This window comes from Plectropomus leopardus, chromosome 13, assembly GCF_026936395.1.
Source record: "Plectropomus leopardus strain MGB_pleo_1.0 chromosome 13, ASM2693639v1, whole genome shotgun sequence".
In the NCBI taxonomy this organism is placed as follows: Eukaryota; Metazoa; Chordata; class Actinopteri; order Perciformes; family Serranidae; genus Plectropomus; species Plectropomus leopardus.
Genome location: NC_142188.1, coordinates 14,784,634 through 14,803,297, shown reverse-complemented (window position 1 = coordinate 14,803,297; position 18,664 = coordinate 14,784,634). Strand labels below are relative to the sequence as shown.

Sequence of the window (18,664 nt, the reverse complement as noted above, 5' to 3'; positions counted from 1 at the left end):
CTGTTGTCAAACTTTACTCTATGATATAACTCAGGAATAGAGGGGAAGACATTTGGTCAAATACCGAATTGGTTATATTGATCTTTGGTGTCCAACTTGAAAATCTGCTGATTTATATTTATTTTCTTTGCTGTCAATGGTCATGTGTATGTCAAGTATCCATGTAGTCTCAAACACAGATGTAAACTGTAGCTGCAACTTGATTGGTGCAAATAGGCATATAACTGATAGGCGGTGATTTTATTTTTTTATTATTTTTTTTTTAAATCCATTTGCGCTTTCCTTACTATTTTTTAAGCAGCTCGTCCTGGTCAGGGTGTAAGTCGCAATTGGAAAAACAGAGCAGCCCAAACTTGCTTTAGCCCAACTACTTGTACTTCCTCCAGCCTCCTCCTTGTGAAAACCCCAGCATTCTCAGTCTAAAAAAAAAAAATCTAATTCTTTCATAATATGCAGGGCCTGCCCTGTTGTCTCCTCTCAGCAAGTCGTTTCCGAAACTCCCCCAGAAGAAAGCAGTCTGGGGGCATCCTCACTTAGATCCCAAACAACCTCAGCTGGTTCTCCACAATACAAAGGAGCAGCAGCTCAATACAGAGGTTCCCCTGAACCGCTGAACTCTTCACTTTATCACGTAGAGTGAGACCAGCCGCCCTGCAGAGAAACCTCATCTCAGCTGCTTCAATCTTCAATCTCGTTTTTGCAGTTACTACCCAAAGCTCCCAACCATAGTCGAAGCAAAGGCTGAGCAGAAAAATGAGAGCTTTGTTTTATAGCTCAGCCCTGTCCTTACCACCACAGTCAGATACAAAGCCAGCATTACTGCTGCTGATGCACCTAACCCAGAGTCAGTCTTTTGAGTGTTCTTATCCTCACTATGTAGTTATTATTGGATATGTGGGGAGATTTGGCATCGGTCCAAGCTGTTGCAGATTATTTATTTATGAGTCATATTTTTTCCCCCCACAAACTACATTGCGCTCCCTCAGAGAAAAATCGTTTACTTATTCATTTACCAGAAAGGAGAAAATAATGTGGAGTATTGTTATCTGGAGACCAGAGTGAAGTTACAGTGAACGGTAAAGAAATCAAAGCAAAACAAAATCACTTGAGCAATAATTGGGCTTTTGTTTAACACTTTCATAGAGATGAATAATTATTTTTATTTAACTTATATCTTATTCAAAGCAGGTTTGAAAAATACACACTTGACAATAACACTCCCACTCAAACAAAGAAAAAATGGGAGGAAAAAAGCTGGAAAAAGAAATATTTTTGGTAATAAAATACATATATTCAGAATTTTAACTACTTAACTTCACCACTGGGCAAAAGCCATGCTTCAGGCAGATAGTTCTTTCCAAGATGTTATAAATTATTATGAAAAAGGTTAAATTACTTCCCAAACAGTTACACAATCAGAGTAATTAATGGCTACTCTGTGCTTTAACGACTCTGTGCTGAATTTTTTTCATGCATTAAGCAAGAATGATGAGTGAAATCAATCCTGACTTAATCAGTTTGAAATTATTCCAAACATTTTACTTTTTCTTTTGATGTACAAAGATAGACTGTAGCTTCCATGGTAACCTCGGTATTCATCTTAACCCTTTTTATACTCTACCATTCATATGCAGCCTAATTGATCCCTCCGGTCTTAATACCCATTGTCTTATGGTTTATGTTTTATGTCTTTCCAGGTTTCCTCCAGTTAGTGAGCTGGCTCCATTTGGCACACCAGTGGGGACTATTCTAGCTGCTGCTATCAATCAAACGATCTTCTACTCCATTGTGGCAGGAAATGAACTAGGTATGTTCTACAGATCATATATTTCATATACAGACATTTCAGCCTACAACTTTTGTACAATATTATGTTTCCCAACTCTCCGGCCAAACACACGCATTCACATTACAACACAGCTTCAGTGTCTGAAGTACAAATCCCTGTTTTTTTTTTGGTCTTGCACGTATCTCTCTACATGAAACAAACATATGTTTGCACCAGTGTGTAAACTTCTACAAAGCCTTTTGTCCTGAAAACTGCAGATGTCCACAGACCAGATTTTCATCATACTAAAGAAGACTGAACAATAATGTGATTTTACTTACATCAAAAGGTGCACAGTCAGTTTTTAAAGTACTCCTGGAAAAGCTTCTAGACTGTTTTGAAAATTGCAGGATGCACATCAAAGCTAAAGGTGCTTTTTGTCCTGTCTTTGTTTAGAAGTAGGCAGTTTTGCCACACTAGCTGCTTTAGAGTGGTTTTTACACAGTCCGGTGAGTTCACAAAGAATGGATTGCAGCTGCTGATAACACTATGAATTGCGGATCACTTACAATCGCTATCTGCCTACTCTCAAGATCCCAAAGATATTGTGCCAATGATAGTGCAGCAAAAAACACACCCATAAAGTTTTGCAGCTGAGAGCAATTTTCCCTTTTTTGCTCTGATTGCAATTATCCATGTGGCAAAGTATAAATTTTGTGCCAAGAACACAGTAGGCAGAACAATGGCAGAGAGAAAAAGAAAATTAAATTTTCAGTCAGCAAGCTAAAGGTCCTGACTGATGCGGTGCAGAAGCGTTCCTCAAAACTTTGAGCAAGGAATTTAAACTATATTTAGGATTTAATATTCTTGTCTGTCAGTGTTGTTGGTGTTTTTAAAAGCATGCCCTCAGACTGTTAAAGAGGATGGCAAAATTTATAATAGAGGACCAAAAAAAAGATCATGCAAAAGACGGAAACACAGTCTGCACACTAGACTTTGCTGCCATGAACATACAGTATGTGTAATTGAATTACTACCAAGGTGACATCTGGAGCATTTGGAAAATATTCAGTGTTTTACAAGCTTCTCAAACGCTTCTCACTGCTACCATGATGACTGGAAAGTGTGGGTGACACCTCTTATAAACACACTTCAGTTCCTACCAACTCTCTGAAGACCGATATAATTTTACTGTAACTGTGTGTTCCCATTAGCGCTGATCTTTGTCAATTGGACTGTTTTTGCAGTTAGGCTCATTTGCATAGTAAGGGTCCAATTTAGCACCAAATGTATGCATATTATCTCATTTAAATACGTTCAAGTAGGACAGGAGCGCTGAGACGTGTTTGCTTGGCAGCACAGTTAGGGGCGCATTTCACCATTTGCGTGTGCTTTGAGAATTACACTGTTTCTTTTTGTCTTGGCCTCAAAAACTGTGCAATCCAATTGTTATTTGCCCCTGAAAGTCTGAAGAACATACTTCCACAATGGGAGAGAGAGAACACCAGACTTGGACTGGACACTGGGGCTTCAATTGCACACCAGCAACCACCTACCTAATTTAACTCTTCCATACCTGATGCCCTAGTGCTGCCTATGCCGAAAGGTGTAGTAGGAAGCTGTCCATCAGTAACACCTCCCTACCATGCACCTCAAGATCTCCTGTGGTGGTCTGTGGCTTGTAGAAACATGATCTAGAGTCACTTTTCCTTACATACCCCTGGAAATTGCAGGCTCAACGGCTAATAAAAGTGCTATAAATCTACCACCAGGCCCCCAGCGGTAATATTCTCTGGAAAAGCAATAGCATGCTGAAGCATGGTATTTTTGCATGGCCACAGTGGAGTTAGGGTCTGTCCTTGCCACTGAAAGAGGAAAAAATCTGCCCGATGTATTTCTGTGATATTTCTTTTGTCAGTACTTGAACCAAACAGTCTTTCATCTGCCAAATATCATTTCATAATCCAATTTTCACAAAGCTTCTGTTGGAATTCATGCAGTCTGTGTGTGATTTCTATATTTTCCAACATGTGCTTTTTTTCTTTGATGACTACATATGGCTATTTAAAATGAGTGGGCATCTGTATAACTGAACACGACATTGTCATAGGTTCTTGCGGAAGGTGCTAAAAATATTCTATTGTGCTTTACACATAAAGACCAATTGGCCATTAAAAGAAAATGGAATGAATGCATTTAGTTTTTATACCTGCAGAGTCATGTTTAAACAGCATTGACCTTAGAGATGAGTGGTGCGAGGAGTGCAAACAAAGCCAAGCCATAGAGGTCTGTGTAACATTTATTAGTTCCATTAAACATTTTATAAATGAAAATTAGAAAACTGGAGTATTGAGTTTTCTGAAATTGTATTTTTTGTCTTTGTCTGCATTTTGAGGTCATTTTTTTTAAATTTTCTATTTGCGGAATTCTGGATAGAACAGGAAAAACTGAGAAATGGAAAACCAGGTGTTTTATTTCTATTTGTGTGTCTTGCTGCGTGAAAAGGGTGGTTCCTTGGGCCTTATTTCTGATTGGCCGGCCAGGTTGGCTACCGTAAGCCTTGTTATACAGTGTGTCCATCGTGGATGGTGTAGCTACATAGCATACTTAGCTTTTTTCATCATAGCATTCAGAAAAATCACTGTATATTTACATAAACCCAGAGTCTTCCCCATGAGTTGCCTTCTCTGACAAATGTGTATGTAGAAGGAAAAAACAATTCACTCACCTACAGTAGGGGTATCTATGTGCCGCCATGACCAGATGTGATCCTTGAATGAAGCCAACCCAGCTGGCTAATCAGAAAGAAGATGAGTCCGGTGCATAGTGCCCGCCCTCTGAGGCAGCACAATACACAAATAGAACTGAAAACCCACAGATTTTTGGTTTGCCAGTGTAAGTTTTTCTATCCAACATTCCACAAATAGAAAATGAGAAAAACAACTTTCAAACCTTACACACTGATCTGACAAACAAGCAATACAATTTTAGAAAATTTAATTAAATTCTTCAAATTTTTAAATGTTTTTTTATATGGAAAACTGAACTGATAAGCACTACATGGGCCTGTATAGCTCTGATCAGAACACTTTGTACAGTAGTTACAGTATGCATCCAACCAGTGCTTACATCCATTCTGTTCCAAATACCTTTGTCCTTTTTTTCTCCCTTTTGGTCATGTGCTCTGATTTTGTTTGCATCTAGGTCATTTTCAGGTGAACAACAGGACAGGCGTCATCTCCACAGCTAAACCTCTGGATTATGAAAATGTGACCAGCTACGTCCTCCGGGTCCAGGCAGACTCTATGGTCATTGTCATGTCCAACCTGCGCGTGCCTTCCAAAAGTAAGATGTAGCATCCTATACATGGGTGAATGTTGAGGTTGTGTTGTAAATCCTGTTTCATATGGTTCCAGGTGTTGCATTTATATTTAATCATAATAATCCCCCACTGTGACAGATTATGATTTAATACAATTGCATAAATTCTATATTTGTATCCTTTGTATTTATTTTCATGTGTACTGCAATAATATGTTGCATTATATCTTATATTATACATATGTGTGGATTATTGCAGCTTCACTTCTGCCTGGTCTATAAGCATATTATCAAACACCTTTAACATATTATATCTATTTGTGCTACCTACACTGTTAGGCTGCAGGTTTGGATCAAAACCAAGAAAACAATATGTCACAGTAGCTGTATGCTTTATGCACTGTAGTTTTTTATAGCACTGATCCATTTGTATAATTGGTGGCGGGTTGGCTGCAGTCTGTGTTTGGTTGCTCAGTTTCTCACTCGATTCAACAAAGAGCTGATTTTAAATTGACTAAGGATATACTATATTTGCTGGTTTTCTCTAATCTGCTTGTTTGTCTGACTATATTTGAGCCTTATGGCCTTTTCGTACACTCAGACTAAAATGAAATGCTATATTACTTGAGTAACTATGTTGCAGATCCAACAGGTATTTTCTATTACTGCTTTTAAATTTGTGGTTAATATTTGACCACCCTCTGTCCCACCCGCAGGGTGCTATAGCGCTAACTGTCACGGCAAAACTGTTTGTACTCTAAAGTTGAATATGAACATGTCGAAATATAAAATACATGCATTGACTCTACTGTCAGTCATGCTGATTATTAAAAATAACCTTAAAAATATGATCTATGCGTACTTTCAAAGCAGCACATCATAAAAACTTAAAATGCTAAAATTTGTTGCAAGGGTCTAGTAATCAGAAATAGTCCATTTGTTTTAATTTAGCCAGACCTTCTGCCAAGCGAGGGTGGGTGACAAAACATTAATCTTTGCAGATTCTCAGTTAGTGCGACTCCCGTGTGCTCCCATTCCAAAGGCCTCGGTATGCTTAAAACCAGATTGTGCCACATCGTCACAGCCCTTTTCTGGCTGTGTCCCACTGCCTCCCTGTGTCTTTCCAAAAATTCAGTGTCATTTGCTTGTGTTTGTAGTCTGGGCGCGATGAGTTGAACAAATGGGGATAAAAGTGTGTGTTTTCTCCCCTCAAAGGCATTCATGATAGAGGTACTTTACTTAAGGAAGTATTTTACCGATACAAAAAGAGTCCTCACATAAAACTAGTTCGTCTGCAGTAGAAATATGCAACAAAAAAAAATTTAAATGGTGCGACATGACTAGAGATAACACAGAAAAACGATGCTTGAACTCAAGAGGTAGATAACCTAAAACTACCAGAATGCATTTCGCCTTGCCAGATGCTACCGCTGGTGGGTCGTTTCACTTGAAAGGTCTAAGTGAAGCGATGGCAGCCAGCAATCTCATAATACAGTTAAACAGTGACCTAAAACATGTTTATGAAAACATTTGAGGTGGGAAATATTAAACTCAGTCACAGAATCTTGGTTTATATTTGATCAGCACTGCTGTAAAATATGTCTTTGGAGCAGTTTCGCTGTTGGGGGTGGGGGGGGGTTAGCTTGACACTGGTTAAATGGAGGGAAGTTTACTACAGTTAATCTGCACATTTTTCATTCAAAGATGAAAATCGGCCAAATATCCCACTTCCTTCCCTCATACCTGTCCAGTTGCGATCAGAAAGGAAGATTGAGACACTGTTTAATCATCCAAAAATCACTCTGTGATGGCCACACTTCATCTGGAAAATCATTAAGCTCGTTTGTGGACAGTGAACTGACAAAAGTTTTGTGAAATGATGAAGTGCTAACAACACGTTGGGTTCATACCTCACCTTCGATCCATTTGAGCTACCAATGAATAATCGATGACCTGCTCTACCTGCCTCTGTCCTCCTCGCACCATCTGTCTCTCACAAACTAATGATGGCAATTACAAGTGCACAATACTCATACACACACTCACATCACTTATCTGGTAGGTAAAGCAGAGAACTCTCTTTTTCTCTCACGAGAGAGAGAGAAAGCTTCCCTGGCATCTACAGGCTGACATCCTCTTTTGGCCGAGTGAACAGAAACTGTTTCTTTTGTCACTTGTCTCAATTGTGTTACTACAGATAAGACAGGTAATATCTGTCTTCTCTTTATTGACATTAAATAATAAGAGCATTACTAGAACGATTTGTCAGATAGGTTTCTCTCAAGCCTCTGACACACCAGGCCAACGGTCAGCCATTGACCATTTGTCGTTTCAGTTTTTTGTGGTGTGGGTGGCACCCTTAGCACTGATATGCCCTTGCCTGCTTTTTTTTTTTTTTGGCTGATTCAGCATGTTGAATCAGCATTGGAGACAGGGGATCCTGTCGGTGAATGAAATCACTCTGATTGCCAATTCAGCTGAGTGCACAAGAAGAAAAATGGAGGTGAGGAAAGTAAACAGCCAAGTCAAGAGGGCGTGAGATCATCAAGTTCTCATTGCAACTCGTCACACCTTGCCGCTTTGTCAGTGGATATTTTGAGTTCGGTATCCCTCTGCATCTGATATTTTCGCTCTGGGGTGCAGCTACCACGATGTCAACAAATGCACATGGTGAGATGACACTGCATGTGGTTATGTTTACACAGCAATAGCGCATGGCCACCCATGCTGGAACGTCAATAAACGCACATGCTGGCACGGAGGGTTTGGTTTTGGGGAAGGAGGTGCATGGGAAGGTATAGAAAAAAAACATCAAATTCACACAGGAAGCAAACACCATAATCTTGGAACAAAGTCTGTTGTTTGTGGGACCCATCACCACCCCTCTCACCCGCCCTATAAGTGCCTTTGCACTCATTATGTTACGTCATTACCGGCAGCATTTCAGCCTGTCTTTGTCCTGCTGCGTTTCATTCGCAGGCAGCAGGTTCTGTCCAACCATGTTCTCAAGTTACGTCTCCAATGCTTGTATTGGGCGGACGCGCCAGATGTCACCCAGCAATTTGCCGGCGTATAATAACACCACAACTGGTCCTGTTCAGCTGCGTTTTCAGCTGACGCCATTCAGCAGCATTCCATGCACACATGAAAGGTGCCTTTTTGGGTCATGCACTTACGCCAAAAGCACTGACAGAACGGTGCAGAATGAATGAAAACAAGATGGTGAGATTGAAACAAACTTTTTATATAAATTAATATATAAAAGATTATAAATTATAAATTATGTTTTTAGCTGTTGAGTTCTTTAGCAGAAACAGCCTGTATTGTTTGTGGCATTGTTCACCAGTGCACTGTAAATATTCTTTCTTCTGTCAACATCAGGATATGTTAAGGTGCCAACTGGCTAACTATCATCTTGACATATGTCCTGTCCGTCTCATGGATGCATTAAGAGACCTAGATACAGTGTTGAAGGCGGGATCCCATTTATACCTATGAATGTTGCTCAGTGACAAATGAAGTCAAAAACACTCAGCTACCGGATAACAATTGTAAAGTAAATTACCCGGATGATCGGCGCTGCTTCTGCATCATTGGACCCATAGAGCAGGTGCACTAGACTTTGGTGGCCGAGCAGGCTACCTCTGGTTTAGCGACCTGCTAACTTAAAAGGAGATAAATGATTTAAACTTGTGTCTCTTCTAGACTTTCCAAATGTGATTTGACCGAATGGTTCACATACCGATAGTGTTATGAGTCACTTTGTGGAAGTTGTGACGCTCAAGAAAATATATCCATTGTTTTTCAGACATCTCTTTCCCAATGTAAGTCGATGGGAAAAAGTCTTATTTGGGCCCAGTGGCATCATGTGACGGGCTTGCTGGTTGTAATTCCACTGTTTGGCGGCTATGAAAATTGGCTTCAGAGCCTGGCACACCTCCTGGGGGCATGGTTGGTCTTCTGGTTTTCTTTTTGAGAAATGAATAGAGATCACTGCCACCTGCTGGTATGGTGAGTTACTTCCTCTCACCCAAGTGCAGAATGTATGAGCTTGCTTGCCATTTCCTGGAGTCTTTGCAGTGTGTTGAAGTGCAACTTTTTGGCTGAGACACAAGTGACATGGGGCGACCCAACAATCGGCGTTGTCGACACTAGTTCTTTGATGTCAGTTTGGTTTGTCAGGGCCCTTTAACTCTTCGGACCAGGGCACTTTATTTGAACATGCATGTCCATATCCTCACATGCTGATTCATATGCACATGTATCATTATCTTGAGTAAGACAAGATTTAATTAAACATGTTTTCTAAATGATAATGAACTCATAGTCACACTCAAGTTAACGCTGTCTTAGTAGCAAATCCTCCTCTTAATGGGCCACTTTCTTTCATGCATCCTTATGAGTGTGAGTGAGACTGAGAGAGAAGAGGGGGGCTGTATTTATGTTTTCATATTCTGATACTGCGAGGACGGAATACAGCCACTCTCTACAGAAAGAGAGAAGAGAGAAAAACTCTGCAGACCTCTTTTCGCATCCCCTGGAGTCCTTCCTCTGTGCCTCACACTCCAGCTTTTGTGCCTGTAATTTGATGTGCTGTGTTTTTGTTTGTCCAATTCCCCTGGTGCATCCTTAGCTCCAATGCCACATGGCTTTACATTTTTGTATGCCGCCAGAAGAAAAATGGTCCTTGACACTGCATATTTTTTACCTAAACTGCAGTTATGGAAGGTTTTTTGTGCTGTACATAGTTATGCTGTTCATTGCATAGGTGTAACTGTGACAAATTATCAAGGGGGACAAATGTTTATACTCATATATATGTGTTTTCCTTTTAAAGGGACAGGGTGAATATTTCAAGAGCCTCACAAAAAACACCAGTTAACCAGAAATTTAGTCTTAAAAAAACAAATTCTCTCTGCCTCCTCTCTCCATGTCTTTCTCACAGCATTCCCTATTACTCCAGAGAAATTCTTGCTGCTCGATTATTGGCTGCACCCCCCTAAGTTTTAATCCCAATAATGTGCAAATTTCTTGCCTGTTGAACTTTCAGAGCCTTTTATTGATGGTATTGTCAGGCACCAGGTTGTGGGGAAAACAAACTCTTCAACAATAAATTATGCGAGGTAGACCTCACTTGAAAAATAATGGCTTGGAAGGCAAGATTTCATCATTGTTTTTATTATTTCACAAAGCCATATTTTACTCAAAGTGTGATTGTTATCAGTATTTGGTTGGTAAACAGAGTGCAAACTGGCTCAGTTGTTTTGCAGATCTACTTATCGAGGGCAGTGAGAGAGAAGTCATCAACACTCTTCAGACTCGGATTTTCTCAATTCAAAATATTTGCTCTAATAGAAACAGAATTAACCTCCTCATTATTGACTCTGAGTTGCACCAAAATAGCTTCTCAGACTGTCATTAGAAAGGGTTGAGTAAGGACTGAAGAAACATGTTTCTCTTCCTAGCGTGCAATTACAATTCCACTTCAAATAGACATGGCAGTGCAGTTTACTGAATGAAGAGGCATTTTCCTAAAAGTCCACTTTTGATCAAAATGAAAGCGAGCGTTTCTTTTTGCAGTGAATGTTCCCACATTCAGTCATATTTCAAAAGCTAGGTGAATCTATTTCCTCAATTTCAAAATATATCAAATTAAAGTCAAAGTTGGTCAAACCACCCATCCTCAGATGATTAAAGAAAATCTATTAATTTATTTAAAATTAGTGATGGCTGGTCAGTGGGATATTATTTGAAAACATACTGTGATGATTCCAGTGATGACTATCTTGCAAAATATTCTCAGAAATGAATTAAAGCTCTCTTTTGAAGTTATGGACCAGCTGATGACCATGAAAAAAATTATACTGGCATGACAATTTTGAGGCTAAATGGTGCAACATTTCATCAATGTTAGTTCAGATGACTTCAGAGATGTGTTTATTAGTGGATGTGACAAATAAACTTTCTGGGTGTGTGTGTCCCAGTTCTCGGATGCAGCAAATCTACCATGGCCTTGATGGTCAAAACACCACAAAATTTCAGAAACACAACATTTCCAAGGACATTTCACAAAACATGACAGCATTTCTCAAATAAAAAAGATTTCAGAAAACACATTTCATGAGACACAACCACAATTCACAAAATATAACATTTCATAAAACAAACATTTTCACAAAACACAACATTTAAAAACATTTTTTTTTGTGAAAAAGGCGTGTTTTCTGGAATGTTGTTTTGTGAAATGTCATTGTACTTTCTGAAATGTTCACCTTTGTGTTTTGTGTAGTGTTGTTTAGTTAAATGTTTTTGTATGTTGTGAAATTTATTTGTGGTTTGTGGAGTAATGTTTTGTTTTGTGAAATATACTTGTGTTTTGTAAAATGTTATGTTTTCTGAAATGTTGTAGTGTTTTCTGAAATGTTATTGTGTTTGACCTTTAGTGCCACTCATGCTTGATTAGGTACACTGAAGTGCACAAACTGGAGTTAAATGCTTTTTATTCGTTAGTTATTGATTTTTTTGTTTTGTTTTATCTGAAGTGGAATTAGGTCTTGTAGTAAATCTGTATTTATAAGTGAAAGCCTTCGACTTGGTTTGATTGAATTCTGGTATCATTTGTTTTTCGCAGCTAACACAGCCAAGGTGTACATTGAGGTGCTGGATGAAAATGACCACCCTCCCGTCTTCTCCAGGAAACTCTATATAGGCGGCGTGACGGAGGACACCAAGATCTTCAGCTCTGTGCTCAAAATAGTGGTAAGAAAACATTGGCTCTCACATTTGTTTTTGTTGGTTTGTGCATTATTCTGCTCCCACCTCTTCAACACTCGCCCTGCAGCCATAGTGGGAGAATTCATCCGTGGTGCTCTCTGTGGTGCAGTTTCATCTCTTCCCTCTATCGCTTTCTGCATCTCTTCCTCAATTTCGCTCTCCCCACTGTCTGCCTTGTCCAAGAGCAGGTGGGATCAGAGCGAGCTGAGCGCTGTAATCCCCGTATGTTCACACAAGCATGGCTGGACATCCTGTCTGATTATCAGCTCGCTCTGCCAAGAAGCTTTCACTTTGTCATCCTGTGTACTACTCTGTATGTCTATTTTCTGTATGCGTGGGTGAGTGTTGGTGTGTACTTAAGCATGTGTTTATGTACAAAATCCTCCGAGAGCCAGTGTCTTTAATGCCTACCTTGAATGTCAGCACCAGAGCTGACACACTGTCAGGCGTTAATGTTTGAATGTACAATATGTCATGACAACAGATTTGTTTATTTGGCAGGCCTTCAGGATTTGTTGGGTTTATGTTTTTAGTTTGGGATTTTTTGATAGGGTGTGTTTTTTTGTAATATGACACAAACTGGATTACTTAAAAGCGCCGGTCCTCTCATCAGGTCTCTTTATTGCTATGAATGCCATTAGCTGTGTTGTTACCAACCTTATGGAGATATATTTGTCTCAATATTATTTGTGTGAACCGATTGACAATTTGTGTGTCAATGTGAAATCTGTAAATATCTGTAAATATAAAACACCTTCCACAAATACAAAAAAAGATCTGTAAATTCACAGAATTATTTGCAAACATAAAATGGATCTGCGAATACACAAACAAAATCCACAAATTTGTGCTGTAACCTACAGGCAGAGTTTGTACTGGCCAACACAGTATTGGCAATGGTGCCATAGAGCACAACACATAGGAAACTGTATCTTGCAGTTGTTTTTTTTTTACTTTTTTTAATCCCCCAGAACATGATTTAGTGTAGCCTGGCCAAGGCTAAACCAACATATACAATACTGCTTAATATTAGTGTTGTAGGACAGCTTGCCATACCTTGAGCCTGATTTTCAGCCCAGTATCATCAACTTAACTAGAAAAGGAAGAAATCTGTCAGAACAGAGACATATAAATGAATATTATGCAGAGTTTATTCCTCATCTGTTTTGTGTGGTCTAAGCAAACTCAGGGTCATTTCATTTTTTTGTTGAAGAATTTTATGCTGTTTAAAAACCATTTGAACTGTGTGTAGCCTGTTTAAAGTCACAACACCAAGCAACAACATAGTTACAATGTTTTATGGGTTTCACGAACACCTTTTCAGATATTTCTGAGGTGAATGGAAACTCCAGCAGGTTTAAATTAAAGTGGGACCTGGCCAGGAACATGGGAGCTGTTTACAGTATAATGGACACCAATGGTGTCTAAAGAAAGTCTAAGAAAAGATGTAGGTGTAATATCCAGCCGGCAAGTTGAGGAGGATGAAGGTCATGAAGGGAGATTCATCAAAAGCATTTCAGACTTTTGCCAGATGTGAAAATCAGCCAAAGTTATCAAAGGATACAGAGAAAAGGGAGCTGCCACTTATTTCATATCCCCATCCCTATTAACAGAACAGTCAAAAGAGCTGTTGATGTCTAAAAGAAAAAAAAAGATGGGGGCACCAGGGGCAGTCAGAGAATTTTATTTGATGGTCTCAAATAAAATTCTGGGGTTGCTCTTTCTGTAGGAAATGAGCTTATCCTTAATCTATATGTTATACATTTTAAAAAGCTCACGTAGGACAAAGAGACATTCCTCAAGGACTTGGCAGAGATAAGATAAGATGAGATAAAACTTTATTTATCCCAAGGGAAATTGCTTTGCAGCGGTTGCAACACAAAGTTAGAAGAGTGCAGCCAAAAAAGAGCAAAAATATACATAAGACTAAAACAATAGGTGCATTTTTTTAAACAGCTCAGTATAATATGCAATGTCTAATTCCATGTCAGTCAGTATTTACTGCATCTGACAACTCTAATTACATAGCATGTTTTTACAAGACAGATGATTGCACTTGAAGCGATGCAGACTTTTTAGTGCTGAGCGCTGTCATTTGAATACTCACTCAGTAGCTCAACATCAGATGTAACCTACATCAAAGTAAAATTTAATACATTAAACTGTTGATTCAATCGCACTTTGCATGCCAGTGCTTGTGTGTTGTTGACTTTTTAGTCTTCAAGGTTTGATCAGATTTCACAGAGGTGAAAACTCAAAATTACTCATAAAAGGGAACTGGCTCCAGAAGATCTTTTTCACAGCAGATATTTTGACTTGTCATAGCAGAAAATACACAGGTGTAACTCATCACATTAATGATCGATCTGGTTCATTCAAGTGTCCCAGGATGCTACACCAGCTGTGGCAGAGTCAAACGTTGTAAACATTCCCGAACTTCTAGGGGCATGCTCCTCAGGGGAGGTTTTTTCCCATTTACAGCAGCTATTTGCACTATATTTCAAGCAATTTCAGATAATTTTCTAATAATATGTCATCATCTGGGAAAAATATGATAGCTGCCATGAAAAAAGCATCCTGTAGAGCCAATATCTTATTTTTATCTAGTTGTTCTCCAACTGTCATCATCATTCTGAAAATAAAAACACTACAAATGTTGTGGATAACTTATTTTCACACCTGCCACCTAAAAAGAGGCAAACATTGTCTCATGTTGCTATTTTAAAGTGGCATAGGAATGGTAAGAATATTGCACAAACATTATTACTAATATTTAACCCTTTTTTTAGTACTGTGCTGGTGTGGACTTCACAGAATGAATGTTCAGCTGACAAATCTGTTACACTTGAATCCATGCCACAATAATCTGGCCTACTCTTAATTGCAAATTGAGGATCCCCAACGATGCCAAGTAAATTTGGCCTTAAATACTCCGAAATGAATATTTGGCCAACAGAAGAACTTTTGCTCAATTATATTAGATTGCTTCAGGGAATAGCATAGATTCAGGCTTTTGAAAATCATTTAGGGCCAGAGTCCCAGAAACCACACCATCAACCCCCCACTCATCGTGCACAATACCAGAACCCAATACCTGAAAACAAAAATGATGTTTTATTACATCTGTGTTCCTCCTGCTGTTACTTGTCAAAGTACGTACAATGAAAACAGTCTATTTTACTTGCAAACTGCAACATACATCTGGCAAGGATGTCTTGTATCCCTTTAACACTTGTATCCACATCAGTTTTCTTGTGCTGCATTCAGACATTTTTCCACGAGCATTTAAACCTATAAAACTTGATAAACTGGTTTGATTTAAATCAAAAACATGGAAAAAACATAATGGGGCTGGAGCCCCATTGTCAAGAAATGTCCTGCAAACTGAAAAAAAAAATGGAAAAGGTACATGGTAGATTTATTAGTCATTTTTTAGTCATGGTTTAAAAACATGACATTAAAATTTGTCCTGGGTCCTGCTACATCTACATACATACAAGGAAATGATGTTAAAACAAAATAGCTGGGATGGATTATTAGATATTATCAAAAAATACATAAGATTATATACTTGTCTAAATTATGTGTAGTCCAAAATTTGGGCCATTTCTTGTTAAGCTGCTCGTTGCCCCTCCATGTTTTTGAAAAAGCAAATTTGCGTTTATTGTGTGTGTGTGAGAGAGAGAGAAAGCAAGAGAGAGAGTGTGAGAGATCTAGATGTACAGAAAGACTGAACACTGTCCAGTGGCTTCAACCACTTGACCAGTTCAGCATCCCTTTTTCTGTCTTTCCTTTAACTCAGAATAGACACCAAAAGTGTAGAATTATGGGTCAAGTGCTATCTATAATTTCCCCGGGGCCAGGGCTTCTTTGGAGTATGGCTAGTGTGAAGTGTTTGTACTTGACTTCATTAGCACTGAAGCTGAGCGCCCGTTCCTCTGGAGATAATCATTAGAAATATGGTCAACATTTGGTCTGCTCTACTGAAACTTCTGACCTTCTGTTTTCACTTTAGTCAGAAATAGTTCAGTCACATAATACGATCAGAAGCAGTAACTGGCAGACATTTTTATGCAAGTAAATGAACCTTTTCAGTGCCAGACACATTTGCTTTATTTGCTGCTAGTCTAATCTCAGTGTTATAGAGAAATTGAATGGAAAATATTTAATCAGGAAGTTAAAGATGTACTGTTTAGAGGAAAAGTCTGATTGCATGATTACACCCTGCTCGTTGTGGCACTTACTTGACCCTGTTTTTTAATCAGTAAGTAATTGCATTCACGGGTAGCCATGACAGCCACTTTTTCTCAGTGCCCTCTTTGACTGCTTGGCCGTTTTTGGTTTGTTTTTTTCAACACAGTGAAAAAAAGTTTTTCGACCAACAAGCAGAACCTTTATTGTTTCCATTTTAATGTACACTTTCGAAATGCATGCATTTTCGCTTGCTGTTTTTTGGCACCATGTAATAAACCTTGTAGTTGTAGCTTTGTCAGGGGATGTGTGGGACCCGTCCCCCTTCGTTCCCAGAACAGGTGCATTTTTCCCCGAATAGAAACATGATAATAGCAGAGGACTTTTATTTTGACAAAATTAAAGGTATTTATACCATAAGTTGATGCAGAAAAGCCACAAATCTGTACACAATAATTCACCAAAATGAAGGAAATTAGGTGTTTGATGATCAAAGTTCTCTGGCAGAGGACCGCTAAACCCCTGAATCATATGTGTCCCAAGCAATGTTGAAATAAAATCTAGTCTTGCACTGAGTGACAGTTTCCCCCCTTGTGTCCACTACAACTTTTAAAAGGTTTGCCCCACATAAACGATGCCAGTACACATATTTGGTAAATTTTGTCTTCACCCAATGAGGATATCTCACTCTGCTGATTTATGCAGCCCTTTCATCGGGACCTTGGCCCCCCCTTTCCCTCCTCCTCTTCCAATAGCTGGAGAAAAAAAAGATTGCTCCTATTCATCAGTGTCACTCGCTACAGACAAGCACTCTGAAAATTGATGCCTGTGTGAGAGCTCAGTGGCCGGTCGGAGTTTATGCCTCAGAGGTCGATGGGAGAATTCTGTGGTTTTGCCACCAGTGACACAGAGCACTTTGACGAGCTTCATGCAGGTTATTAACCTCATAAATTACATGTTGTTTTTTATGATGAAATGGTTTTTACCTTGGTTATATTCTTGTTTTGATGTAAGAAATAGTGTTGTATAAAAATCTAAAAGTCATTACAACAGACTTCTCAAATTTAAATCACCTAAAGCTCCACTCTTCCAACTCATATTTGAGTTTGCTGTGGTCAGTGAACCCACTGAAACCTGGATCAACATCACTTTTCTTGTGCTGCATTCAGATTCCTTTCACAAGTAAATAAACCTTTGAACCCTGAGCAAATTGGTTTGGTTTCTTTTTTAAAACATGGGAAAGATAGGCAAGAAATGTTCAAGAAATTTGTAGCTTTAGAAAAAAAAAATTTAAATAAGCTAAGGAAAACTATCCAAGGAACCAAATTTTTAATTAGTTTCTAGAATCATTTTATTTTTAAGCGTTTTTTCAAGTAATTTCTCTGTTTTTATTCTTGTTGTTTTACTTTCTTGTTTTGTTACAAATTTTCAGCTTATTTTCTTTTACCTTTTACTAATTTCTTGCCAGTGTCTGGGACATTTCTTCTCAAATTGCTCATTGCCTTCTTCCCCCTTTTTTAAAGAAATAAAGCCAGTTTTCACAGGTTTCAAAGGGTTAATTGTTAATAAAAACAAGACACACTGTAAGTAGTTCCCACTCCAGCCAGCTGTAGTTGACATAATGTTGTAATGGTTTTCAGTCAATGATTTTGACATCATTAAACAACATAACTTATATATTAACACCACAGCAGCAAAGTATGGATGCACTAAAGGCAATGCTGGCCTCAAAAAAAAAGTTCTATAACCAGAAAGCTCTGATGGTTTGTGTTCATGAGCAAATTGAATCATTTTGATTTGTCACATGGCTGCAGAACGATTGTGTGATAAATAACAGGAAGATTGATGCACCATGGGTGGGTCGCACAAGAAAGCCCTGCCTGCAGTGTTTTCTGTTTAGACTTTCAAGCATATTGCTCTTCCGGCCCGATTCGCTGATGTCACAGCAGGTGTTTCCCGTTGGCTGTCAAAGACCAAATAAATCCTGCGATATCACTGAAGTACAGCATGCTCAGAAGTAAACAGCCATCATCACGATCACAAGCTGCAATGAGCAGTGGATGCTGGCTCAGGCTGTATTGAAATCTAATCTATTTCTTTCCGTAGCACATTGTTGTTTTAGTGTTAGATCCTTATTCTATTGTTTTGAGTATAACACATATATTTTTTCCTGTCTAACTTTATGTGTCTACTAAATGTATGTTACAGGCCACCGATAAGGACACTGGAAATTACAGTGAAATGGCATACCGCCTGATTATCCCACCCACAGCAGAGGGCCAGGACAGTTTTGTCATCGAGACCTACACAGGTATCATCAAGTCGGCCATCATGTTTCGGAATATGCGCAGGTCCTACTTCAGTTTTGAAGTTATTGCCACAGACGACTATGGAAAAGGACTCAGCAGCAGTGCTGAAGTGGTGGTGAGTATCCTGTATATGTAGTGTATGAGTACAGTTTCTTGTGCCGATCAATATCTATACTGTGCATTTAATGGTCTGTGTGCACACTGATGAGCACTCTGTTAGTCTTTGACCTACATGTCACCTGCACACCAATAGCATATTGATTCTATGTATATGGCCTTCACTGCGTGGTATTTCTGCAGA

The 18,664-nt window shown here is 38.9% G+C and overlaps 1 protein-coding gene across 4 annotated transcripts in view; it reads left to right on the top strand.

The window, feature by feature from the left end:
* Nucleotides 1-18,664, top strand: part of LOC121954395 (protocadherin-15-like) — a 255,337-nt gene that overhangs the window by 208,469 nt on the left and 28,204 nt on the right. For all 4 annotated transcript variants that reach the window (XM_088086315.1, XM_088086313.1, XM_088086314.1 and 1 more), the window contains 4 exons: nucleotides 1,698-1,807; nucleotides 4,973-5,113; nucleotides 11,721-11,848; nucleotides 18,263-18,478. In XM_088086315.1, coding sequence (XP_087942441.1) covers nucleotides 1,698-1,807; nucleotides 4,973-5,113; nucleotides 11,721-11,848; nucleotides 18,263-18,478 — 595 coding nt within the window. The remainder of the gene's footprint in view (nucleotides 1-1,697; nucleotides 1,808-4,972; nucleotides 5,114-11,720; nucleotides 11,849-18,262; nucleotides 18,479-18,664) is intronic.